Source organism: Aedes aegypti, chromosome 1, assembly GCF_002204515.2.
Source record: "Aedes aegypti strain LVP_AGWG chromosome 1, AaegL5.0 Primary Assembly, whole genome shotgun sequence".
In the NCBI taxonomy this organism is placed as follows: Eukaryota; Metazoa; Arthropoda; class Insecta; order Diptera; family Culicidae; genus Aedes; species Aedes aegypti.
In genome coordinates this window covers 302,152,930-302,180,716 of record NC_035107.1, presented here as the reverse complement: position 1 = coordinate 302,180,716, position 27,787 = coordinate 302,152,930, and the positions used below count along the sequence as shown (strand labels likewise).

The following is a 27,787-nucleotide window of genomic DNA, read 5'->3' as shown; positions in this document are numbered from 1 at the left end:
ATTGTGTACTGAATTGTTTATTTTGTATCTGATACAATATTTAAATCATAAAACATAGGAGATTTTGGGGATCTTTTACACATAAACAAAAAAAAATAACCAAATAAAAAAAATCAAAAATGAATCCATCAAGAAATCATCAGCCGTTCTTTCTGATTGCAACAAATTACTCAGGATCAGGTTAGTTACTCAATCATTACTGTAGCAATTTCGTGAGAGTCAAATTGCATTTTACAAGAAATTATTCGGGAAATGATTTTGTCTTTTTTTTTGATATTTGGTATTCAATATTCCAATTGCCATTATACACTACAAAAAAAGTTATCATAAAAGTGATAATGCAGTTGTTGATAATGCTCAATTCTAGTTTTTTTTCCAAAATCGATCATTCATTTCATTAGTATAATTTATAGTTACTATGTTTGTTATGTTGCCTCTACATTTGCTGTTAACAGATTGCTTGTTGGTTGACATCAATGTTCCTCATGGTAAACCATACTTTGTTAATATTGTAAACAGTAATTATGGTTACATCTGGTCTTGCTGAATAGCTGCGCGTTTACCGCTACGGCTATCTGTTCTGTTTCCCAGATTGTGCCTATCAGCCGGTGCAGACAAATGGTTCAGCTCCGATACCATCCTTACCAGCAGCTTTATTGCTTTTGAGCTGGTGAATGGCATCCTTAACCTCCCTCAAAGTGGTTTCCATCTTCCGCAGTACTGACGAAGGCATTTCCTCCGTTGTCCCGCCCTTCATTGCCTGTGCTCTACTGCTCTCAGCGCCATTCAGGTGTTCGTCGAAGTGCTGCTTCCACCTTTCGATCACCTCACGCTCGTCCGTCAGAATGCCCCCATCCTTATCCCTGCACATCTCGGCTCACGGCACGAAGCCGTTGCGGGATGCGTTGAGCTTCTGATAGAACTTGCGTGCTGTTCCACCTGCTCGCACTCCGTCTCCTCCAGGCAGCGTTTTTTCGCCCGAAAGAGACGGGTCTGCTGTTGCCGTTTCCGTCTATAACGCTCCACGTTCTGCCGGGTCCCTTGATGCAGCATGACCGCCCGCGCTGCGTTCTTCTCCTCCAAAATCTGCTTACATTCGTCGTCGAACCAATCGTTCCGTCTCACGTACCCGACGTTGCTCTCAGCTGCATCGTAGATGGCTGCTTTCACTGTTCTCCAGCAGTTCTCAGGAGGGGCTTCGTCCAGCTCACCCTTTTCCACTAATGCAGCCTCGAGATGCTGGGCGTATGCTGTGGCGACATTCGGCTGCTTCAGTCGCTCAAGGATGACGGAGAGTTTTGGGCGCAGCGTCATCATTACCAGGCAGTGGTCGGAGTCGATATTAGCGCCACGATAGGTCCTGACGTCGATAATGTCGGAGAAGTGCCGTTCATCGATCAAATCGTGGTCGATTTGCGATTCTGTCTGCTGTGGTGATCTCCAGGTGTATCGGTATGGAAGGCTGTGCTGGAAGTAGGTGCTACGAATGGCCATATTCTCGGAGGCGGTGAAATCAATCAGTAGTAGGCCGTTTTCGTTCGTCAGCCGGTGGGCGCTGAACTTTCCAATCGTCGGTCTGACCTCCTTCTCCTGGCCAACCTGAGCGTTTAGATCTCCTATGATGATCTTAATGTCGTGGCTTGGGCAGCGATCGTATTCACGTTCAAGCTGCGCGTAAAATGCATCTTTATCATCATCAGTGCTTCCGGAGTGTGGGCTGTGCACGTTGATTTATGCTTATGTTGAAGAATCGGCCATCAATACTCAACCTGCACATTATTTAGCGCATCGACATTCGCCATCATTTCGTTCGGGAGAAGATCGAAGAGAACATGAGAAGGTTCAAGCGTTTGTGGGCATGGCCAACTATTATGCTAAATTTTGTCCAAGATTGGCGCAGTGTTTGAAGCCATTGTACGAGCTGTTGAAGGTACCTAATAGATAAAGATGAACACATCTTAATAGGTGGAAGTGTTTTGTTTAAGAGGTGAAAGCAGCAATTCGACAAACACCTGAAAATTGTGAAGATCGAAATGCGAAGCAGATCTTATACTGAATAACGAAGATTTTCGAATAAATGGAGAATATACATAATCTCAAATCCTTGTTCACTAGGCTAACTGTAAAATAGTGCGATTATGTGCTTTCTTGATATAAGCCGATTAAGGAGTTTGTGATACCTTACTACAGTTAAAAGTATTCCTCATTTCAGAAAATGCTTGTATTTCAGGATTTCAAAGTAATTTTTTGAAATGATCTTTTCATTATCAATTTCTTATAAAGTAATACAGAAAACATTCATCCGTATAAATCATCATCCGCTTATCTTCAACAAACTTGTTTAGAAAGCACTTCAAATAGCACTTTTTCTACATCACTACCGTTGTAGGCGTTGTTTATATCCCCGTAGATTCGATTCTTCTATTCTAAACAAATAAGCGTCATTTTCTCGCTTTTCGAACAAATGAAATAAGTAAAAAAAAAACTTAAGGTACTCTCGAATTTCATGCTTATCATCTAAAAGTTTTAAGCAGTAAAACCAAAGTAAGCCAATTCTAAATCTGCCTTGAAAAAGACCGATAAACTAGAAAGAGAATTGCACCGAAATCATGGCAACTGAGGAGATTGGGAGGGAGGTCAAGAAAGTAGGAAAACAATTTAAAAGGTTGCAAGGAAATGGGACACTTCGTACGGCGGGTGTAAAATTCGACAGTGGGGGCGGATCTTCTGGTTAACATGCGGTAACAGAATCACAACATTGTTCGACAAACTTGGTTTTGTATTGGGTTTTGTGTAACTAGTAAGTAACATGATAGAACAAAAAAAAAATGTAAATCGAAGGACACGATAGGCTTAAATTTCCGAAACGGTTACAGGAAGACACTGGGAAGTAGGTTTCAATACTCTCCCGCGAGTTTTTAAAGAGTAGGATTTGTTTTACACACTAGGAAGCCACAGACAACCAGACGCTTGGAGCACTATAGATGAGTGAGGTAAATGTGACGTCTGTTTGTCTGTGCTACGACGTTGCTACATTTAACAGTGTTTCGCGTTTAGTGCGTGTTAGTAAATATGAGGAAGTGATGTGCGAAGGAAAACGAACCTTTGGCACATCACTAGAATTCTAAGTCTTAAACATAATTTGTTAAATTTTTCGTAAACGTTGTAAAAATAAAAATTAAGAATAAACTTTGTCTTTCTTCTTATCTATCCTAAGCCTAATGAGCTGGAACCACAGGGCTAGTCAGAGTCCGTTGATGCATTGGTATTGGAGCCTGGGCGGCCAGTATGTAGACCTTCTGTAAGTAGACGGAAAAGCGATAGAATGGTATTAAGTTTCATGTACATTGAAAACGCAAAGAGTCCTTTGGAACTTTCGGATAACATAAGAAAAGCTCTATAGTATGTTTAATTCGTTTGTTTTATTGAAAAACCAATATCTCAAGTTTCGTAGTTGTTCGATTGTTTCGTCAAAAGACCAGAGTATCATCACCTCTATACCCAGGAAAGTCAAGAAAATTTCCATCGCCAAAAAATCTATACCGACTTGGTTGAACCCAGATACTCTCAGCATGGCTTTATCTGTAGTTGCGCACGTAACCACTGGGCTGAGGAAGCTTCCTCTGTTTGAAGATATCTACAGAAACTCTTTGTGAAATACTATCTGTGATTTCTCGATAAATTCATTCAGTGTATCTATCTAAAGTTTATCACAGAATTCCATAAGATTTCCTCGATTTCGTTTAGGATTTCTCTAAGATTTTGACCAGGAATTACTCTTAGGATACCCCAGGAAATACTCCGGAGATTACTTTAGATTTTTCGATAAATATTTCGATGAATACCTCAATTTCCAGGATTACTTCCAGATAATTGCCAAGGAAATGTTTCAGATATTTTTGAACAAATGGATCACTAAAATAACCAAAACGGTCGCTATGGAAAGCACAGATAGCGCCACCGTAGCCTTGTGTGTTTGACAGAACAGCAATGCTGTCACAATGTTAAATCCCATAATGGTTATCACGCCCAATGGTATGGGTGCCCTAGTGTAGATGTAGTTGTGAACCTTAGAGGAAAACAATATGCATACTGTCTCGAAAGTGAAAATGCATACAGAATGAAGGGACCGGAAAACTCATCGACATAGGGAGAGATATCGAGATGTAGAACATCGAGATGTAGAGAGTCGACTGTAGGAAAAATGATTTTTTTCTAAAAGAAAGGAAAGTCGGAAAAGTCTCTTAATACATTCCCTGAGAAATACCTCGATGTTCTCCTATAGTTGTTTGGTAGAGTTTGTTATAGTAACCCCTGTATGAAATTCTGAAAAAAGTGCGTATAGAAAAATCTCGTTTAATCACTGGACGAATTCTCTGAGAAATTCTGGAGGAAGTTCTGTAGGTTTCTTTTGAAAACATGATCTGTCCAAGCTTTTGGAATTTTTACTTTGGACCGATAATGAAAAGTGACCGTCATGAACGATGCTTAGGGTAAGTGTACCAGTTATGGACATAGTGGTTCCTTATTTCGCCATACATGATTACTTAAATGTTTTTATTTTTTGAAAATTTGTGTTTGTTGTAGAAATTAGATTTAAGATATATCTTGATGTTAAAACATTCAAAAAGACTTAAAATGTGAAAGTTGTCAAAATTTCGCATATGGCCAAATAGGGAACCACTATGGCCATAATTGGTATACTTTCCCTATTTATTAACTGAACTTTTCTCGGTACAGTAGTGCCAAGCAAATAGGGTCCTAAAGCCTTGTCCCGATTTTAGTGCCAAACGCTTAAGTTTAGGCCAAAAACACATGTTTACTCAATTTTCCCAATGTTTTCCGTTGGTTTAAGTCCGAAAAACATTTTTTTTATGTTTTTTTTAGATTTTGTCACACTTCTTGGCCTAAACTCAAATTTAGGGTGAATTTTGTTTTCCGTGTCCCTTCCGAAATGTCAGATGGGAACAACCCCAGTGTTAAAACTAAAACCCCTGTGGTGTTTTTGTCGACTAAGCGAACGTCAAACATGATCTCAAGTGTCAAGGTTCATTTATGAACTCAATTTGAAAATTAATGTTTAAACATGATATAGCCGTTATTTGAGCGGAAAAAATTGCTAAAGTAGTTAAAGTAACCTGCTCTTTCGTTTTGTTGAATAAAAACAAGATTTTATCAAACATTTTAGGACCCAATTATCGAGCTACACTGTGTAAGTGTTAGTTATTTTATGTCTTGAGAGTCATCGAGAAATTCGTGTTTAGCGTTTCGTAGAATCTAAATTGTCAAATGTCAGGAAAACTTGTACAGGTATGTTCCGTTTTTATCACGTTCCGATTTTGTCACGTTCCGATTTCGTCAACAAATTATTCCGTTTTTGATTTTTTTTTTATTTTCAAAATGTTTAGAATATGAACTAAATACTTATTTTGAAGCAATTTAACTGCTTTTCAATAGCCTCAGAGTGGAATTTTGGACATTATGTTGATGTTGAGCACCTATGAAACATGGTAGGTGTCAAGTCATATACGATTCAATAAGGTCTGACACCCTATCCACTAATCAATTGGATTGTTCAAACTGAGCATGGTCTGTTGGACAAGATTGATCACGTCACGTACGTTACCATCCCATATTTGCTGGGATCTTGATCTCCTTTCCCATGAATTCCTTCACCACATGGAGACTAAAAGGTTAATGAGGAGTCTCATACCAACAGTCATACACTTTTCCATGAAACTTTACAAAAGAGTTTCTTACCAAAAAGTTCTAATTCGGCGAGAGTTTGTACACTTTTGTGTTTTGAAGAAATTCTTCTATATAAATAAAAAGGGATGATGTTTGTGTGTCACGAAATGGCTTAAGAACGGGCTAATAGGCTTACATGATTATTACACTGTTGTATTGGTCAAGTGTTCCGACGTGTTTGAGTGAAGGAAACGATTTAAAAAATTCTCTGGAATAACTCGAAAAACAACTGGAAACTAATCTGTCGTTTTGTATGAGAGATTGCATGCCATACTTGACTGGACTACTTAGTGTTTAATATTATTTTTACTTGATAAAAAACAAGAACTTCAAGTTATTTAATTGCCAGTCGCATCGTGATCTAACGTAAAGCTAAAAGTCGATGGTGACGCTGTTCTAGATTGGCAATTAGTGCATCCTTGTCGAAGTTGATAGTTTTTTATCTTTATTAACGAGATTTTTAGTCCTGGGCTAGTTCATGTCGGGACATAACCTTGAGGAAGTCATCATAAGGAAACCGTTACAGTGCGCATCGTACCTTCGTGCTGTGCGTACACGAATTCTCTCTGCTCTTGGAAGTTTTCTTAAAAACTACCTAAAGCAATAAAACAGTACTTTTCAGTGCTACAAAAACAGTACTTTTCAGTGCTAAAATCAAAAACGGTACTTTTCAGTGCTACTAAAACAGTACTTTTCAGTACTATTTTTTCTACTATTGATCCCTTTACGATCCTTGTTTGGACCCGTGCCTTCGATTTTTCGTTGGACCCGTTGGCGAAAGCTAGCGGTGGTAATCCTTCTTGGACACCGTCTTGGGAAAAAACCTTTCGAAGGTCACGTCTTCTTTCGTTTATTAATTAAACATGGTATCAACAACAAACAAAAGGAAGGGTGAATCTCTGAATTCACTACTTCCTTCCAAAAAAGTGGGTTTTAAAACTGTCACTACACGTGGCAAGAATGGAAGAAAGGACGTTTCCCTGGAATGCGAACTTTCTTCCAAGGGTGAAATGAATAATTGTATCGAAATGAGCAATCAGTTCGATGCTCTAGACAAATTTTCCGAACACCAAATCGAAGCAGCCTCTAGCCCAGGCTCTTTGATTCAAGTGAGGAAGCAAAGAGTGCCGCCTATCGTGGTCAGTTGTTCCGAATTTGCGGGATTTAGGCAGGAGATCTTGAACTCCATTAGGGGAATCAAGGTTTCCTTCCAAATCGCAAAGAAAGGAGACTGTCGCGTTTTGCCGGAAACTCTTAAAGATCGTGAGCTTCTTCTCAAACATCTTGAAGAAAAGAAGCACAAATTTTTTACTTATGACGACAAAACTGAACGTTTGTTCAAAGTTGTCTTGAAAGGTCTCTCAAGTGACTATAAATCACCTGAAGAGATCAAAAATGGAATAAATGATTTACTTGGATTTTCCCCAGTCCAAGTAATCATTATGAAAAAGAGAACCCAATCTGGCATTGTTCGGAAAGGGCTTTCTCAAGAATTTTATTTAGTTCACTTTAACAAAAAAGAACTAAATAATATTAAAGCTTTAGAAAAAGCAAAACTTTTGTTTGATGTCCGTGTGACATGGGAACATTTCCAGAAACCTGGAGGAAATTACCAGAACCCCACTCAGTGCCGTCGGTGCCAAAAGTGGGGTCATGGTACAAAAAATTGTCGCATGGATGCTAAATGCATGATTTGCGGAGGTTCTTCTCACGCCAAAGACGTCTGTCCAGTGAAGGAAGATACCACCAAATTCATATGTTGTAATTGTGGGGCTAACCATAAGTCCAATTTTTGGAATTGTCCTTCACGCAAAAAGGTCATTGAGGCTCGTGCCAGGCAGATGAAAGATAATATCCGTTACGATAACGGTCGTTTCCGGAATTTGCCTGGTAGAGTATCGAACAATGCTCATTTTTCAGTTAACGATCGCTTGATCATGAATCATACCCATCAGGAAGATCATAATCATGCTCATTCACAAACAAATTTTAATCCGTCGGGTAGCCGTTCGAATCTTTCTATTTCGAATGTATCTACCCACGGTAAATCCTTTGCCGATATCGTAGCAGGAAATTCGAACTCCTCCCCTGTTCGATCCATGGGTACCCATTCTACTTGTTTCAAATCAAATGGAAAAAACCCTACCGCCACAGGTAACTCCGCTTCTTCGTCTACCGGAAATTCCAATGGGAAATCACATGACATGTCTGCCTCTGATTTTAATTTTCTAACTGAACAATTGAATCTAATGATTGATGCAATGTTCAAAGCCACCACTATGACTGAAGCAGTCCAAGTAGGGGTAAAATTTACAAATCAAATTGTTATTGGATTACGTTTTTCTAATGGATCCAAATAATAATTTGAATATTTTAAATTGGAATGCTCGTTCTCTGAATGGTAAAGAGGACGAGCTGTTTAATTTTCTTACGGTTAATAACGTGCATATAGCAGTTATTACCGAAACGTATTTAAAACCTGGATCTAAACTCAAAAGAGATCCTAACTTTTTTGTTTATCGTAATGATCGACTTGATGGGGCATGTGGGGGAGTTGCAATCATCATTCATAGGCGTATAAAACATCAACTGTTTTCATCATTTGAAACTAAAGTTTTTGAAACTTTAGGTGTTTCTGTTGAAACACAGCTTGGTAAATATACTTTCATAGCTGCCTATTTGCCTTTTCAATGCTCTGGGCAGCAAGTTAATTTGCTCCAAACTGACTTGCGTAAATTGACTCGCAATAAGTCAAAATTTTTTGTCATTGGTGACTTTAATGCCAAACATCGGTCATGGAATAATTCTCAAAGTAATTCCAACGGCAGAATTTTATTTGATGAGTGCTCTTCAGGATATTTCTCAATTCAATACCCTGATAGCCCCACATGTTTTTCCTCTTCTAGAAATCCATCTACGATTGATTTGGTCTTAACCGACTCTAGTCATCTTTGTAGCCAAATGATTACTCATGCTGATTTTGATTCTGATCATGTCCCTGTTACATTTCAAATATCCCAAGAAGCGATTCTCAATCCTATCAGCTCCACTTTCAATTATTTACGAGCCGACTGGAATATATATAAAACGTATGTTGACTCCAATCTTGATGTTAACATTTCTTTAGAAACTAAACTTGATATTGACAATGCTCTTGAAACTTTAACAAATTCCATTGTTGAAGCCCGGAGCATTGCAATTCCAAAATGTGAAGTAAAATTTGAATCCGTGATTATAGACGATGACCTTAAACTCTTGATCCGTCTTAAAAACGTGAGGAGAAGGCAATTTCAACGCACTCGCGATCCTGCTATGAAAATTATATGGCAAGATTTGCAGAAAGAAATCAAGAAACGTTTTGCTCAATTAAGAAACAAAAATTTTGAAAATAAAATTTCTCAATTGGACCCTGGCTCTAAGCCCTTTTGGAAATTATCGAAAATCTTGAAAAAACCTCAGAAGCCAATACCGGCATTGAAAGAGGAAAACAAATTATTACTAACTAATTGCGAAAAAGCTCAAAAACTTGCTATGCAGTTTGAAAGTGCGCACAATTTTAATTTAGGACTTACTAGTGCAATTGAAAATGAAGTTACTCAGGAGTTCGAAAATATTCTCAATCAAGAGAACGTTTTCGAAAATGCCTGGGAGACTGATCTGGAAGAAGTGAGAACTATTATTAAAAAATTCAAAAACATGAAAGCTCCTGGCGATGATGGAATTTTCTACATCCTCATCAAGAAACTTCCAGAAAGTAGCTTATCATTTTTAGTTGATATATTTAACAAATGTTTTCAATTAGCATATTTTCCTGATAAATGGAAAAATGCTAAGGTCGTTCCAATTTTAAAACCAGACAAAAATCCTGCAGAAGCTTCTAGCTATCGTCCAATCAGTTTGCTTTCCTCCATCAGTAAACTTTTTGAAAAGGTTATTTTGAACAGAATGATGGCCCACATCAACGAAAATTCAATTTTTGCCAATGAACAGTTCGGATTCCGCCATGGACATTCGACCACTCATCAACTTTTACGTGTAACAAATTTGATCCGTTCCAACAAATCTGAAGGCTATTCTACTGGTCTTGCTCTTCTAGACATAGAAAAAGCATTCGACAGTGTTTGGCATGAAGGTTTGATTGTAAAATTAAAAAACTTTAATTTTCCAACATACATTGTTAGAATAATTCAAAGTTATCTGTCAAATCGTACACTTCAGGTTAATTATCAGAACTCCAGATCTGAAAGACTTCCTGTAAGAGCTGGTGTTCCTCAAGGCAGCATTTTGGGACCAATATTATACAATATTTTCACATCTGACTTACCTGAGCTACCTCAGGGATGTCAAAAATCTTTGTTTGCAGATGACACAGGCCTCTCCGCCAAAGGACGAAGCCTGCGTGTCATCTGTAGTCGATTGCAAAAAAGTTTGGATATTTTTTCTTCATACTTGCAAAAATGGAAGATTTCTCCTAATGCTTCCAAAACTCAACTAATAATATTCCCACATAAACCAAAAGCTCTTTATTTGAAACCTTCAAGTAGACATGTTGTCACGATGAGAGGGGTTCCAATAAATTGGTCAGATGAAGTTAAGTATCTAGGGCTCATGCTAGATAAGAATTTAACTTTCAAAAATCACATTGAGGGCATTCAAACCAAATGTAATAAATATGTAAAATGTCTCTATCCCCTTATTAATCGAAAATCAAAACTTTGTCTTAAGAACAAACTTTTGATATTCAAACAAATTTTCAGGCCAGCCATGTTGTATGCTGTACCAATATGGACTAGCTGTTGTAATACCAGGAAGAAAGCTCTGCAGAGAATTCAAAATAAAATTTTGAAAATGATTCTGAGGCTTCCTCCCTGGTATAGTACCAATGAGTTACATAGAATATCCAATGTTGAAACATTGGAACAAATGTCAAATACAATCATTAATAATTTCAGGCAAAAATCGTTACAATCTTCTATTGCCACGATTAATGCGTTATATGTTTAGGTTAAGTTAGGTTAAGTATATTAAAAACATTTTTTTTTCTCTTATAAGCAGGTGAAATCAACTCACCTGTAAAAAAAAAAACTGAACTGCTACGGCAAATTAAATGTAATATGTTGTTAACAAAATGTTAATAAAATCTTAAATTTGTTTTACCAAATTAGGATGATAGTGTTGTCAAATAACACAGAACACCTAGATATAAGAAATGAATGTAATGTTTGGAATGATACTAATAAAGAAAAAAAAAAAAAAAAAAAAAAAAAAAAAAAAAAAAAAAAAGGAAACCGTTACCATAAACTTGAAGTCATAAGTGACTATCTCGGGTATGCAATTCGATCCCAGGTCCTCGACTTGAGAGGCTTGTGTTCTAATCACTACACCAGGTCCCCGAAGAAGTTGATAGTAATATCTTTAGAAGAAATACCCCCACAATAATTTTACTGATAAGGCAACGTTTATTTATTACGTAACGCTAAAGTTGAAAAGTTTTGAACCCCCCTCCCTTCGTAACGCTTTTTGTATGAAAAATTTCAAATTTTTGTATGAGCCGTAACGCTTGAGCCTACTAACCCCTCCCCCTAGAGCGTTACGTAATTTGTAGACGGCGCCTAAGACGTATGCAATTCAAAGCACAGGGAACCGTAAATATTCAATCCAGTTTGCAAAACTTTCGCAACATAACTCCACATTCAATCGCCAATCGAGAGTTCCCAAAAATGCAAAAAAAAGGTTCTCAGTTGATAACTGCAGAAAAGCTGCGGAAAAGTCTCTTTCTCAGTTGGGATGTAATGCCATAAAAAGAAGAAGAAGAAGAAGCAACAAGAATGCACAGTAGAAAAAAAGTGACTTATTGATTTTTTCTTGAAAAAAATAAAAAATAAAACTATTATTAGCTTGACCCACTTTATTGAAGTTATTTTTACAAATATGACGAACCTAATGATGCAAAGGACATTTATGTGATTATCGTTTTAATATTCTATAATACATTAATTGAAATTCAAACCAGTAAAACTAACACTTTTAATGATTTATTACAAAATCATATTGATGCAATGAATGCAATCAACTTTCATAACGAACCAATAAGAATGAACACTCTAAATTCTCCTCACAGCTCCTAAACACCAATACTGTGTATTTATATGATGAAAATGTGTAATATTCTGACAAAACTGCAATTTTATTTTGAAATTTGTATAATATTTTGTCTAAGAAAACTATTCCGTTTTTATCACGGTTCCGTTTTTGTCAACTGAAAATTAACGATCGTGTTGATAAAAACGGAACATACCTGTACTTTGTTATGTTCCCACCGTTCAAACTCCCGAGAAGATAGGCCTTAGATATACTCCGCCACCCTAGAGTAGTCCCAGTAACCAAAATGTGCGTATAACGAAATCACCTGGAGGCTTTGTATGTGCAAAATTTCACTTATAAGATGCCGCGAAAAGTCCTTCTACGTACAAAAGTGGAGGCGATATGCGTTCATATATTATGTGATGAATAATAACATACAATGCGAGTGTATAAATATCCTACCGAACTAACCCGTGATCTTATGCGACTAAACTTATGATAACAAATGTTGATTTGACAGCTGCTACGGATTGATTCGACTTTGTACGAGTGGACGAGACGAAACAAAATGTACAAATGAACTCAGAAAAGAAGTGTTTTATGCGAGGAAACTAATCAATCGGACGAGTTTATCAACGGTGTTTTGCGGGTTTGATGTAATTAGTATGAATAAACGAGTTGTAACGTGAACTTTCATTCGATTTATGGTTGTCTGGGGTCACGCAGCCACCTACCCACCGCAGTGAAAAAAAACCACCACCAGAGAGGGCTTGGTTACCATCTTCTGGGCAGCCTTGAGGGGTGGCGTAATGGGGTCGTTGAGTTCATGGAGAGGTCAATGACCGAGCAACGAGGTCAAGGGCCGCAAGACAGTCGACGACTCCATAATACCTTCACTTGCCCAGAGTTCGTTGAGATTTTTCATGCGTGAAATGTCAATCACGCAATTCAGTGGTCAAAAATTCATGAATGAGTTGGCTCACCTTTTTGACTCATTGTTTCGTATTTCCACAGTTTACTCACACACGGCAATATTTTTTTATTAGTCTGGTAAAATTAAAGCAATCCTTTCTAACGTAAACAACAACATTTGGGTTTTACGAGTTTTTGACGGGTTTTGCGACTGAATCATTTTTTACGGCTTGAGTTGTGTTCACACCGAAATTTAGAAATCCTTTTGCAGCAGACGAGTTTGTCGTACAGCTCAAAACTGCAAATATGTTTTATTAGAATAATTTCAAGTTTTAATTACATGGTGTCTTACATCAATGGTTTTCAATTACTTCAATTCGGGTGAACAATTTCATACGAATTCTTAATGTATTCCGGCCTGTAATTATAAGAATAATTTTCTAGCACTGTAACCCTCGCATTTAATGTTCAGAATACGTTTACTCACGTGTGCTACACAATATTAATCAAATTCAACAATTTAACCGAAATATAATTAGGATGAACGAATTCAACTTGGATTGACTCAAATGTGATTTTGTCTAATGAAACGTAATTCTTCTTTTTCCGCATTTATAATCTTCGCTAAACTACGCTGACAGTGACAGCGTTCGCCAAAGTATCCATGACATTTGTACGTCAGACAGCAGTACTTGTCGATCTGTTGGGTTCGTCCACTAGGGTGGTACCAAGCGGTAGTGTTAACAAGTTGATTGAGTGATTTTGCATCAAAATCTCAAGCGAAGCAGATCTCTAATGAGTTTGCTCTCACGAGAGAGCGTATTGATTGAGACTTGAGTGTGAGTTTATCAATACTGAGTGAAGCTATCCAGCCAATAAATTAAAGAATAAAATAAAGAAGTTCTGTGGTTGACTAACTTAATTTTTTGACCGCGAGCTGTATTAGTGAGCGTGTCGACCCTGAGGTTTTTGAGTCAGGGAGTCTCTGTGGTGCTCCCGATTGGCTTACCCTTAAATGTTAAATTCTAATTACAATGATTTATTTTGATATCCTTAGATATTCAAAAACAAATCTAATCGTTCAAACTTCTTGAAGTATTTTCCGGAATGATCCCTAGACGAATTTTGAGCAATTCTTCAGAAAATCTGTAGGGTAATTTTCGAATGATGAAGAAATTCATGTGGTAATGGCTTAAAGAACTACTGGAAAACATCGTCGTAGGCGCTGGAGGTTCGCATAACAAATTTCTTCAAAACGCACTAAGCATTTGTGGATTTCACTAGGATGATTCATTTGGATGATTTTTGAATGTCTTTTAGATTAATAATGTAGAAGTCGTTGGAAGTATTAGTGTAAGATTCTCTGATGGAAATCCCTGAAGAAGCAGCTGGAAAAAAAAACACTTGAGAAACTATGGGGATCCTTGTGGGAAATACTAGAAGTATCATCGTTGGACTGCTGAACGATTTCAAACATGTTCACTTGAATTCCGAAAGCAAATTCACGTCGATAAAAACTACATGGCATAGCCTTTAATTTTGATTTACAAACAAACAAGCTCAGGTAATACGACTGTGTAGTTGTTTTGGTAAAATAAATTTTGAATTTAGTCAAAAATTTGCTAAATACTTAACCATGTTTACTTGACTTCTACCAGCAAGTTATTGTTGAGGAAACTACATCTCGTAGCTTTGAATTGCAATTTACATGGAAACGGATCACACAATAAGTGTTTTTCGTAGTATTTTAAGTAAAAGAAATGTTAAGTGCAATCAATCTGCAAGCAAATTCATGCCATGAAAACTATTTGCCATTGCCATCAATTTTGATTCACAGACGAACAGGATATACGTTTTAGTGTAGCTAGGTAAAATAAATGTTGAGTGTAGTCGAAAATTTATTTGTCTACTCAAACATGTTCACTTGACTTTCACAATCAATAATAAGTCGAAAAAACTGTATCTCGATTACTTTTTCAAATCGACGTAAGCAACTACCATGCGGTTTTTAGAAAATTAATTCAGAAGAATTACAACCTGTCTTCTAAAACTGTTTAAAACGAATAACCTTTTTGACATTTTTTCGCCGTGTACATTGCTTAAATTTTGCATACAATAAGCTCGCATTCAAAAACTAGGGAGTTCGTGTTATGTCCCACAAAAATTTCATTACAAAATGATAAGCCGATTCATTCAGTTACTTTCGACTTTTTTGTACCAGTGTAAAATCGACTCAAGTAGTGTTTTGTTTTGATTCGTGGTTAAGTAACTTTGTCTCTCCATATATCGGAGCGGCGAAAGTAGTGGTTAGGTAGCGAAAGTTGAAAATCTTACTTTCGTCGTTTTGTAAATCCGGAAAGTAAACGTTCTCAAAGTGAAAAATCGAGTTGGTTTAGATCAAAATGTGTAGAATTTCATCTGCGAAACACGTAGAATCGATAAAGTAAGTACTTTTACTTTAAGTAATACTTTTTTGACTTGAGTCTGTTTGAATAAGTTTTCGAGATATGTCATCGCTTTTAACTTTGAGTTACAGGCAAGCGGGTCCAAAAATTTGAGCGTAATCAAAATTTATATTTCTGCTCAAACTCGTTCACTACACTTAATATTTTTTTATAATATATATTTTTCCTATCTTTATGACCGAGATTTTTAGCCCTGGGCTAGTTCATCTTGGGACCAAAGGCTAATGTCCTTCTTTCTTCGTATCTATAACTTTTTACGTCATATGTGACTATCTCGGGGATGGGATTCGATCCCAGGTCCTCGGCTTGAAAGGCGTATGTTCTAACTACTACACCAGGTCCGTCCCATTAATAACTTTGAGTAGAAGCAAATATTTCAAAAATTTAAAAATTAGCATCAATTTCGAATAGTGTCCGATTTCATTGCTGAAGAATATTTGAAAATCGCTTTGAAAACGACTGAAATATACCTACATGGGCAAAGTTGCACTTCCGATTTTTTTGGACCCTTAGTAGTTGGCGTAAATGTTCACCCTTTTGGTATTAGAAAAGTTAAATTGCAAAGATAAACCACAGACAAACAGATGTCACACTCTCATCTTTGTTAATCGACTACCTTTTTAACGGTCAATTCAAATATTTTGTAGGTGGTCAATCCACCACCTAACTGTTTTGGATCTTGTCGATTTCATGCGCTTTTTTAATAGTGCCCAAATCGTTGATTTTAGCAATATAGCAATATAGTTATTTCTTTATAACATTCAGATAGACATATAGTGTCGCCGGCAAAGTTGTAAAATTGGCCATTTGAAACAACTTTGTCGAAGACACGATTTTCTATATCTTATACTTGTTGAGATATATTCCGTTGTATGTGAATGGTCCCTAAAAATCATATTTATTATCATAACTTTTTTCCAAGATTTTTAACATTTTTTGTGTTTTCTACAAAGTTGTTTGTCATAAAAAACTGTGTCACCTCACGCAAGTCGTAGAATAAACCCATTTATTACTTCCAGAACCTAACATATGATTTATTTTACCCACTTGCCACACGGTACTTTGAAATAAACCCAGGACTGGAATGAGTGTCTTGAAAATAGGAACTTTAAAGACCTCTTGCCTTAAAAAGAGACCATGAATCAAGAAAACAAAACGAAACCTAACAGGTACCTGTAGATAGGTGTTTGATTCCACATAGAATCAGATCCGACATTTCTATGCGTTTTTCATGATTCTCTCTAGAAATTTCATCAGAAACTAATTTAGGAATTTGTCCTAAGACACAGATATTACTCCGAAGTTTTCTTCAGGAGTTCATTTAGTAATTATTTTCCATGGAATTCCCCTAAGAATTCTCCTAAGGAATGCCTCCAAGAATTCTGTTTCGGAAGCCTCAAGATTAGGGCCTGTTTTTTTTTCAATGATAACCAAAGGATTTACCTCCAAAATTCCATCAGGAATTTCTCCAAAGATTCTTTTAAATATTTTTCATGAAAGCGCTAATTCCTTTATCCGATGATTCTTCCATCGATTTCCCTACAACATCCTCCAAGACTCTCGTTGGGAAAAACTTCAAAAATCACAAACTGCTTCAGAGATGCCTTCAGGGATTTCAAAGGATTTCTTTCTAAATTATTCTTTAGGATTTCTAGTTCAACTAGGAATTTCTAATGGGATACCTTCCGAAATTACTCCAGAGTTTCCTCCTATGGTTTGTTTAGTAACTCTTTCAAATGTTTATTTATTCTTCCTGAAGTTTTTTAAGCTGTCTCCGGATTTTTTTCAGAATCTATTAGAAATAGAATCTATATTTTTCTCAAATAACCTCTGACTTTTGAGGAAATCTCAGAAGATTTTCTAGATAACTTTTGGTTTTCATTTAGTTACAGATATTTCACTAAACAACTCGAATTATTATCTAGATAACTTGCTAAGATAATTGAAAAAGATACCCGTGAGTTTTTAGACGGAACTCCTACAGAAATTTATTCATGGATGTTCGGAGAATTCAGTGGAAATATGCTAAAAGAACTAACCGATGAATAAAAGTTGAAATTTGTTGAGGAACGCTTGGAAGTAAGTTCTTTATAGATTTCCTCGAAATCTTGAGGAATTTTTTGAGCAATTCTTGGGAAACCGTGGATAAAAAGGGTTAGGATAAAATTCGATTAGTGAAAACTGTCTGAAAGGTCCACAAATCGACCGAATTCTCACTCAAGGATACCTACAGAAATGCTTCCAAGAGAATAAAAGTGTTTATTTCAGAGTTTTGAAGAAATTCGCTAAGGGTTTTTTAAGTCTCAGGATACTCTTGGGAAAAATGTTCAAGGTATTCTCTGAGGAAATTATTTGATTAGTAAGATTATATTGCGCCGAGATTCCTTGTAGCAAATTCTGAAGAAATTCTTAGAAGCAGGTTTCTCAGGATCTTGTAGAATTTTGCATCAGAATTCATTGCAAGCAAAATAATGAAAAACAAGAGACTTTAAAGACCATTTTGGTTAAAATCAAGTCATTAGAGACCTTAAATCAAAAATAGAGATTTGTATAAAATTAGAGAACAAGTCGAAAAAACGCTCTCAAGCTTCACAAAGCATTACAGATGAGATCAGTTGTAACCTTCTGGACTTTATTGAAAATCAAATACGGACTTTCGTAAATGCAGTACATCTTCAAGATGATTTAGGTGACCTTCATGTAGTTCATGTAGTGTTCGGTAAATCAGGCGTCCCATTCTCACAATCATATTGCAAAATCGAACCCCTAACGTTGCCCCGAATCTTTCAATATTCTTTCTTCACTTCACAAACACAGATTTATCTTTCGATATAGTTGCCAGTTTCACTGCGATCAACAATATTTTATTCAGAACACTCTCTCGTATAACTATCCTTGAGAGATCGATATATTTTAATATAAATCTGTTGAACTTATCCTAATCGTTACAAACTCTGTCACGCTAAATACTACAAAACTATCAGTCTTTCTACTGAACAAATCAACTCAATGATACCTATATTGCATACAGTCTTTTAAATAAGTCTACCTAAGTCCCCCGGCAGTAAAACACTACCTCGAAGCTTTCTTTCTTTTAGATGCTCGAGCTGGCCACAAAAAAAAAAAGAAAAGCAATAAAATAAAATAAATGCGTCCTTAAGCCTACATAACAAACGGTTCATACTTACTCTGCACCCGGCGAATGTTGGTCAGGTATGCGGCCAGCTTTTTCGAGTCGTCCTGATCGGCGTGACTGCGGACCAGCTCGGCCGCCACAATTTGGAACGCATACTCGGCCACCTTGTTGGCCATCTCCACCGAGGGCAGAAGCACCGTCACCGGAATGCCATTGGCTTCGACCATCTCCTGACTGTGCGAGGGCGTGATGGAACGGGCCTTCTGGTTACAACCGTTCAGTGATTCCGCCGAGATCTCCCTCTTGATGAAGGCCAGCTTGCCACTGGTTGGCGATGGCGTGAGGCGTCGCTGTTGCAGTTGTTGCTGTTGAGCAGCAATTTGGCGCGAAAGGGTGGCCACCTTGGCTATCTTTTTACCCGGGGGCGCCTGCAGTTGGGTGTCGCTCTTTCGCTTGGTGGGAGCTACAGTTTCCTCCTCCTTCATTTTGTCCCGCTTGGGACAACTGCACACTTTGAGGTGCAGCGACTTTTTGCCCAGAATCTGGCCGTGGACGTCCTCCAGCGTGAAGATTATTGCCGTCGTCCGGCGGTTGATGATGCGGCACGAGTTCTGGCAGACGAACTCGAGGGATACATTCAGGGCCACCTGCTCCTGGGAGGTCATGCCCAGGGGAATGATGACCGCTAGGCGGTCCTTGAAGGCGACTCCGTTCTCGGTGCCGACATACCGAGCGGACGGGTTGAAACAGCGCATGACGTGCGCCTTCACCTCGCTGGGAAGTTCTGCGGAAGAGAAGGTAGAAGGTTCAACGAAGGAATTGAAGTCAGTGTGATGATGAGGTACTACTCTATATATAACATTTTCCTGAACATCGGTCCTTAGAATATCATTCCGATCATTCCCCAGATTGAATTGAGGGGCCCAAATGCAGAGGGTTGTAAATGACATTTTTGACAATATAGAGTAGAGTATACTAAAAAACTTTACGGTTCCCAAGCCAATCAACGAGAGCATATGAACCGGGACAATCGGCGAAGACCACAGCTGAGAGCAACGTCGGGACGGAGTCGGGAGAAGAAAACGGAGTTCGACGAGATGGAACAGCTGTGCCGGTCTCAAAAAACACGTAAGTTCTATCAGAAGCTCAACCATCTCGCAACGGCTTCGTGCCGCGAGCCGAGGTGTGCAGGGATAAGAATGGGAGCATTTTAACGAACGAGCGTGAGGTGATCGAAAGGTGGAAGCAGCACTTCGACGAACACCTGAATGGTGCTGAGAGCACAGGCAATGAAGAACGGGACAAAGGAGGAAATGCCTTCATCAGTACTGCGGAAGATGGAAACCAACCAGTCCCCACTTTGAGGGATGTTAAGGATGCCATTCAAGTGCGCATCGTACCTTCGTGCTGTGCGTACACGAATTCTCTCTGCTCTTGGAAGTTTTGTTAAAAACTACCTAAAGCAATAAAACAGTACTTTTCAGTGCTAAAATTAAAAACGGTACTTTTCAGTACTATTGTCTACTATTGATCCCTTTACGATCCTTGTTTGGACCCGTGCCTTCGATTTTTCGTTGGACCCGTTGGCGAAAGCTAGCGGTGGTAATCCTTCTTGGACACCGTCTTGGGAAAAAAAAACCTCTCGAAGGTCACGTCTTCTTTCGTTTATTAATTAAACATGGTATCAACAACAAACAAAAGGAAGGGTGAATCTCTGAATTCACTACTTCCTTCCAAAAAAATGGGTTTTAAAACTGTCACTACACGTGGCAAGAATGGAAGAAAAGAACGTTTCCCCGGAATGCGAACTTTCTTCCAAGGGTGAAATGAATAATTGTATCGAAATGAGCAATCAGTTCGATGCTCTAGACAAATTTTCCGAACACCAAATCGAAGCAGCCTCTAGCCCAGGCTCTTTGATTCAAGTGAGGAAGCAAAGAGTGCCGCCTATCGTGGTCAGTGGTTCCGAATTTGGGGGATTTAGGCAGGAGATCTTGAACTCTTGGGGCCCAGATAGCCGTAGCGGTAAACGCGCAGCTATTCAGCAAGACCAAGCTGAGGGTCGTGGGTTCGAATCCCACCGGTCGAGGATCTTTTCGGGTTGGAAATTTTCTCGACATCCCAGGGCATAGAGTATCTTCGTACCTGCCACACGATATACGCATGCAAAAATGGTCATTGGCATAGTAAGCTCTCAGTTAATAACTGTGGAAGTGCTCATAAGAACACTAAGCTGAGAAGCAGGCTCTGTCCCAGTGGGGACGTAACGCCAGAAAAGAAGAAGAAGATCTTGAACTCCATTAGGGGAATCAAGGTTTCCTTCATAATCGCAAAGAAAGGAGACTGTCGCGTTTTGCCGGAAACTCTTAAAGATCGCGAACTTCTTCTCAAACATCTTGAAGAGAAGAAGCAGAATTTTTTTTACTTATGACGACAAAACTGAACGTTTGTTCAAAGTTTTCTTGAAAGGTCTCTCAAGTGACTATAAATCACCTGAAGAGATCAAAAATGGAATAAATGATTTACTTGAATTTTCCCCAGTCCAAGTAATCATTATGAAAAAGAGAACCCAATCTGGCATTGTTCGGAAAGGGCTTTCTCAAGAATATTATTTAGTTCACTTTAACAAAAAAGAACTAAATAATATTAAAGCTTTAGAAAAAGCAAAACTTATGTTCAATGTCCGTGTGACATGGGAACATTTCCAGAAACCTGGAGGAAATTACCAGAACCCCACTCAGTGCCGTCGGTGCCAAAAGTGGGATCATGGTACAAAAAATTGTCGCATAGATGCTAAATGCATGATTTGCGGAGGTTCTTCTCACGCCAAGGACGTCTGTCCAGTGAAGGAAGATACCACCAAATTCATATGCTGTAATTGCGGGGCTAACCATAAGTCCAATTTTTGGAATTGTCCTTCACGCAAAAGGGTCATTGAGGCTCGTGCCAGGCAGATGAAAGATAATATCCGTTACGATAACGGTCGTTTCCGGAATTTGCCTGGTAGAGTATCGAACAATGCTCATTTTTCAGTTAACGATCGCTTGATCATGAATCATACCCATCATGAAGATCATAATCATGCTCATTCACAAACTAATTTTAATCCGTCTGGTAGCCGTTCGAATCTTTCAATTTCGAATGTATCTACCCACGGTAAATCCTTTGCCGATATCGTAGCAGGTAATTTGAACTCCTCCCCTGTTCGTACTATTAGTACCCATTCTACTTGTTTCAAATCAAATGGAAAAAACCCTACCGCCACAGGTAACTCCTACTCAGCTTCTTCGTCTACCGAAAATTCTATTGGGAATCCATCAGATAATGTACCCACTTCAAGTGATATGTCTGCTTCTGATTTTAATTTTCTAACTGAACAATTGAATCTAATCTCGCATAACATATGATCTCGCCCTAAAAGCCATTGGTAACCATGTGTGTAGTTCGTTGTTTCTGAGCATTTGAATGGATTTATACGTTATTTAGCAACGCTATGGTGATAAAAAGGATCATTTTCTACCTGCCAGTGATGTTGGTTTAGATGCTAATTCATTCATTTGCTTAGAAGCGACGAGCTACACACGTGGTTACCAATGGCTTTTAGGGCGTTATCCCAGAGTACGCGAGTAATGATTGATGTAATGTTCAAAGCCACCACTATGACTGAAGCAGTCCAAGTAGGTGTAAAATTTACAAATCAAATTGTTATTGGATTACGTTTTTCTAATGGATCCAAATAATAATCTAAATATTTTAAATTGGAATGCTCGTTCTCTGAATGGTAAAGAGGACGAGCTGTTTAATTTTCTTACGGTTAATAACGTGCATATTTAAAACCTGGATCTAAATTTAAGAGAGATCCTAACTTTTTTGTTTATCGTAATGATCGACTTGATGGGGCATGTGGGGGAGTTGCAATCATCATTCATAGGCGTATAAAACAACAACTGTTTTCGTCATTTGAAACTAAAGTTTTTGAAACTTTAGGTGTTTCTGTTGAAACACAGTTTGGTAAATATACTTTCATTGCTGCCTATTTGCCTTTTCAATGCTCTGGACAGCAAGTTAATTTGCTCAAAACTGTCTTGCAAAAATGAACTCGCTATAAGTCAAATTTTTTTTGTCATTGGCGACTTTAATGCCAAACATCGGTCATGGAATAATTCTCAAAGTAATTCCAACGGCAGAATTTTATTTGATGAGTGCTCTTCAGGATATTTCTCAATTCAATACCCTGATAGCCCTACATGTTTTTCCTCTTCTAGAAATCCATCTACGATTGATTTGGTCTTAACTGACTCTAGTCATCTTTGTAGCCAACTGATTACTCATGCTGATTTTGATTCTGATCATGTCCCTGTTACATTTCAAATACCCCAAGAAGCGATTCTCAATCCTATCAGCTCCACTTTCAATTATTTTCGAGCCGACTGGAATATATATGAAACATTTATTGACTCTAATCTTGATGTTAATATTCCCTTACAAACAAAACTTGATATCGACAATGCTCTTGAAACTTTAACAAATTCCATTGTTGAAGCCAGCAGCATTGCAATTCCAAAATGTGAAGTAAAAGTTGAATCCGTGATTATAGACGATGATCTTAAACTTTTGATCCGTCTTAAAAACGTGAGGAGAAAGCAATTTCAACGCACTCGCGATCCTGCTATGAAAATTATATGGCAGGATTTGCAGAAAGAAATCAAAAAGCGTTTTGCTCAATTAAGAAACAAAAATTTTGAAAATAAAATTTCTCAATTGGACCCTGGCTCTAAGCCCTTTTGGAAATTATCTAAAATCTTGAAAAAACCTCAGAAGCCAATACCGGCATTGAAAGAGGAAAACAAATTATTACTAACTAATTGTGAAAAAGCTCAAAAACTTGCTATGCAGTTTTAAAGTGCGCACAATTTTAACTTAGGACTTACTAGTCCAATTGAAAATCAAGTTACTCAGGACTTCGAAAATATTCTCAATCAAGACAACGTTTTCGAAAATGCCTGTGAGACTGATTTAGAAGAAGTGAGAACTATGATTAACCCTCTAATACCCAAATTTTTATTTTCGATCTAAATATCATTTTTAGTTATTTAAAATCGTTCTAAACACGTTTTGGGCAATGATTTGTTTTTATTAGCAAATCTATGAATTTTGGTTTTTGATTTTTATAATTTTTATTTTTGAACATCCCTATCCTTTTTCATTTTTTCTTGAAGCCTCTTCTAGTTACTGATTTTTGGCAATGATAAAAATTCAAGTTTTTGTAATACTTTAAAAAATATTAAATTTTTAATTTTTTTCTGGGATTATTTTTATTTTCCGTGTAATTAACGGAAAAACAGGCTTGAAATTATTTTAATACCACCAAGCTTTTCTTCTGTGAATGGTTGATCGTAGAAAAATATAAAAGGTACGATTTTACACAAAATTCTAAAGTGTACCCCGTGCAATACGCTTGAGAATCTGCGGCCGATAAGTATTCTTAGCGCACTGTCCAAGGCTTTCGAACGAATTTTAAAAAAACAAATTTGTGCTTATGTTCACGATAAGCAATTACTTTCCGATTATCAATCGGGGTATCGTCCAGGTCACAGTACCAAAACTGCAATGATAAAGATCTGCGATGACATTGGTATCGTCTTGGATAAAGGAAATAAAGTCATTATGATATTACTGGATTTCTCAAAGGCCTTCGATTCCATATCACATTCAATGGTGTGTAATAAGCTTGCAGAACAATTTTTATTTTGTAGGCAATCTGTGCAATTGATTCAATCATATTTGCAGAATCGTAAGCAGGCCGTTTTTTCTAATGGTATTTTATCAAGTTTTCTTAATGTCAGCTCGGGCGTTCCGCAAGGATCTGTTCTAGGTCCTATCTTGTTCAGTTTATACATAAATGATCTCCCATCTGTTATTAAATATTGTTCTATACATTTATTCGCTGATGATGTTCAGTTGTATTTTGATTGTAAAAAATATGATGCAGAGACTATTGCATGTTTCATTAATGAAGATCTTGAATCTATCAGGAAATGGTCTGAACTGAACTCTCTCAAACTGAATGCTCGAAAAACCAATGCTCTTTTAATAAATCGTGGAAATAGCTGTGAATGTCCAAAAATTCAAATAGGTTCTGACCCCGTAAGATTTGTTGATAGTGCAACCAGTTTAGGGTACACTGTTGAAACTTCTTTCAAATGGGACAAATACGTTTTAGGTCAGTGCGGTAAAATTTATGGTGTTTTACGATCTCTTTATTCAAAGGCTAATCTGTTCAGCTTCGATATGAAATTGAAATTGTTCAAAACTTTCATTTTACCATATTTTATATCTTGTGATTTTTTGTTCTTCAGTGTAACGTCTAGAACTCAAGAAAAACTTAGAGTAGCGCTTAATTCATGTGTTCGTTTTGTATATGGTTTAAAACGTCTGGACCATGTTTCTCACCTTCAACAAACACTGTTGGACAACTCCTTTCATGGTTTTTACAAGGCACGTATTAGTATCATAGTCCATAAGTTAATTCTTACCAAAAATCCTAGATATTTGCACACAAAATTGAGATCATTAAGAAGTAATAGAAGCAGAAATTTTTCCATCCCAGTTCATTATACGTCACAATATTCAGGTACATTTTTCGTGAAGGGTGTCGGTTTATGGAATGCTCTGCCGAATTTCTTAAAGGAAATAAATTCAATTATAGTGTTTAAGAAGCAATGCAAAGTACACTTTAATTAGTTTTAGTATATATTTTTTTTTCTGTAATATGTAAAAGTAAAAGTGATTGTTACCATGACGCACTCCATAACTACTTTGTGGCAATTATAAGATTTATATCTTACGCTGCTTGTGAAAAATGCAATAAATAAATAAATAAATAAATAAATAAAGGCGAAGTTGGGTATTAGAGGGTTAAAAAATTCAAAAATATGAAAGCTCCTGGCGATGATGGAATTTTCTACATCCTCATCAAGAAACTTCCAAAAAGTAGCTTATCATTTTTAGCTGATATATTTAACAAATGTTTTCAATTAGCATATTTTCCTGACAAATGGAAAAATGTTATAAATCAATTTGTTTAGTGACACTCTGGATTATAAAAGAACAAATAATGCTTAATTTCCATTACATGAAGCTGATGTATTGTTTGAAAAAAAATAAGATTACTTATTGGATTTGATGAATAGGCCTGTAGAGACTTCAATCTAAAATGAGACCTAGGTACCTACTGTCAGTAATGAATAATCACTTTTAAAAACTTTGATGTACCCATTACATTCTAGCGAATGGTGCATTCTGGAAATGCTGAATTCTAGGGAACGAGAGTCTGGGAAATGCTATAGAATTTGAGATACTTACTCGGATTGACGTTGTCGCTTCCGCGATGGTTTTCGCATCGGTACACCGGATAGTGCATGTCTTCCGGTGCCGAGCAAACCATCATCGCCCGCACAAATAGCTCCTGGTGGGTCAAGGCCTGATACGAGATGTTGAACGTACACGCCTGACCCATCTTGACGAATACCTTGTTCAGCCGCGAGGAGAACATCCAACTGGACTTGCCGCTGGTTTCCCCGTTGAGGTCCACGTTGAAGTTGTACACCGGATTCTCGATCTCGTCCAGCGTGGGAGTACGGTCCATATGGTCCAGCAGGGCAGCCATCAGTGGCGTCTGCTGATCGACGACGACGATCGGTTTCTGCTCCATGTAATGGTCACCGGATTCACCCATCAGCGAGCTTCCTGAAGATCCGAGCTTGAGCACCTCGTGGTAGTCTAGTATATCTCCGTCAAGGTCCATCAGGAACTCATTGGTCTGAAAAGGGGGTTTGATTCGATGATTAGTGTTGCAGGGATCCAGTTCTATAAGGTTCAAGCTAACTCACCGGAATCTGTACCAGTTGGGCAGCATCACATTCGTCACTGAAGGAGGAAATATTACACATTATTTAAAAGCTTATCTGATTTGGATTAAGCCATGCGTGGGCTGATACTTACATTGGATGCTGAGTCGGTTGGCCATAGGTCTGATTCGTGTCCTGCGAGTCGACCATCTCCAGGGTTTTCCGTACCGTTACAAAGCAAGAATGTTGCCTGCAAAGAAAAAAAACACGTGTTCGTTAATAAACCAGCCAAGAGCATCGTCTCCCCATCCTGTTTGTATGATGCAATTCGTTTAGCCCAGCTGAAACTCTTTCGATTCCAGTGGTTCTCATTACATGAAATACCTCTCGCAGCTAATTGGACTTGGAGTGCTGCTGCAAGTACTGCACCCATCAGGTGAAATCATTTTTATCGCCAAAACTCTCCAACGCAACGCACTGATAATCGCAAAATGTGCTAAACAACTGTAGCAACTATCGTCTACCATCGGTGATGATGACTAATTTGAAACTGTCTCGCGCGACAACCGAATCCTTGCCATCTTCGTCTGGCCGAGATCTTTCCCCCCTAACACACCCATTATCGTACCCTGAACCTGTAGGTGAATATCGGAAGCAATGTATAACGTAAGAATCGGAGGCTCGCTCTGATCGTGATTAGCATATTTTTATGATCGTCTGCGTGTATGGGTGATGTGATGTGGGTCGATTCCGGTACCTGCTATGCGGCCACAGCTGATTCCTTTCCTTCTTGCTTTCGCTTCTTTTGCGCATATGGATCCATGTGTGAGAATTACGTTCCTCCCTTTTTCTGGTGGTGTTCTTTTTTCCTATCGGTTTCGGTTTCGCAGGTTGTTGTTTGTTCGTTCGGTTTCTGGTTTCTTCATAATTGTGCATGCGACAAACTTGTGATACCCTTTCCATATCGCATGAATACATTGCCGGGAGCAAGTATTGATACTCTCATGTACTAAACTAGAGTAGTGTAAGAAGAGCATTGAAAATCTATATTTTTCTATGAATATATATGAATGTCCTAAGGCTTCAACTTTAAGGGTTGTTTTCCATATTAAATTCCAGAAAACCCAATTTCGCAGCTAAAACGGTCACAAGCGGAATGTATGGGAAAATTTCCAGAAAATGCTAAAAGTTTTCGTAAAATATACGAGGTACATGAAAGTTGAATAATGACCGAAATTTTGACTCTGCGTGTATAAAAATCTAAAGTACTGTGTTTCGTCATCCACCATAATATCAAACACATCATATGGAGAAGATGAATTAACCCCTCTACCGACAGACAGCTTTTTTAACGTTAAAAAATATTCAAATCGCGATATTTTTATTATAAAAATACGATATGAGGTTTTTCAGAGTTTCAAGATCTTTTTTTTATCCAGTGTGGTACTTACCAGAAACATAAATGCGCATTACTCAAAGACGGCTGCACCAAATTGTTTCATTTTTTTACAACTCGCATTAATGTATCATTTCGAGGAGTGAATATCCGAACACGATAAAACTTCTGTAGCCTGAGACATTTACGTAGGTTA

General features: G+C 37.7%; 1 protein-coding gene across 3 annotated transcripts in view; it reads right to left on the bottom strand.

Annotated features, from left to right (window-relative positions):
• Positions 1–2,206: 2,206 nt before the first annotated feature.
• The window catches only part of LOC5579967 (cellular tumor antigen p53), a 39,877-nt gene continuing 14,296 nt past the window's right edge, over positions 2,207–27,787 (bottom strand). The window contains exons 1-6 of one of the 3 annotated variants that reach the window (XM_021838342.1): positions 26,580–26,744; positions 26,350–26,445; positions 26,238–26,274; positions 25,711–26,167; positions 18,398–19,129; positions 2,207–3,299 (exon numbers count right to left, since the gene is read on the bottom strand). In XM_021838342.1, coding sequence (XP_021694034.1) covers positions 3,241–3,299; positions 18,398–19,129; positions 25,711–26,167; positions 26,238–26,274; positions 26,350–26,445; positions 26,580–26,722 — 1,524 coding nt within the window. In that variant the 5' untranslated portion in view covers positions 26,723–26,744 and the 3' untranslated portion in view covers positions 2,207–3,240. Of the gene's footprint in view, positions 3,300–18,027; positions 18,317–18,397; positions 19,130–25,710; positions 26,168–26,237; positions 26,275–26,349; positions 26,446–26,579; positions 26,745–27,787 lie in introns of those variants that run through there. The other 2 variants (XM_021838343.1, XM_021838344.1) reach the window with 2 other exon arrangements.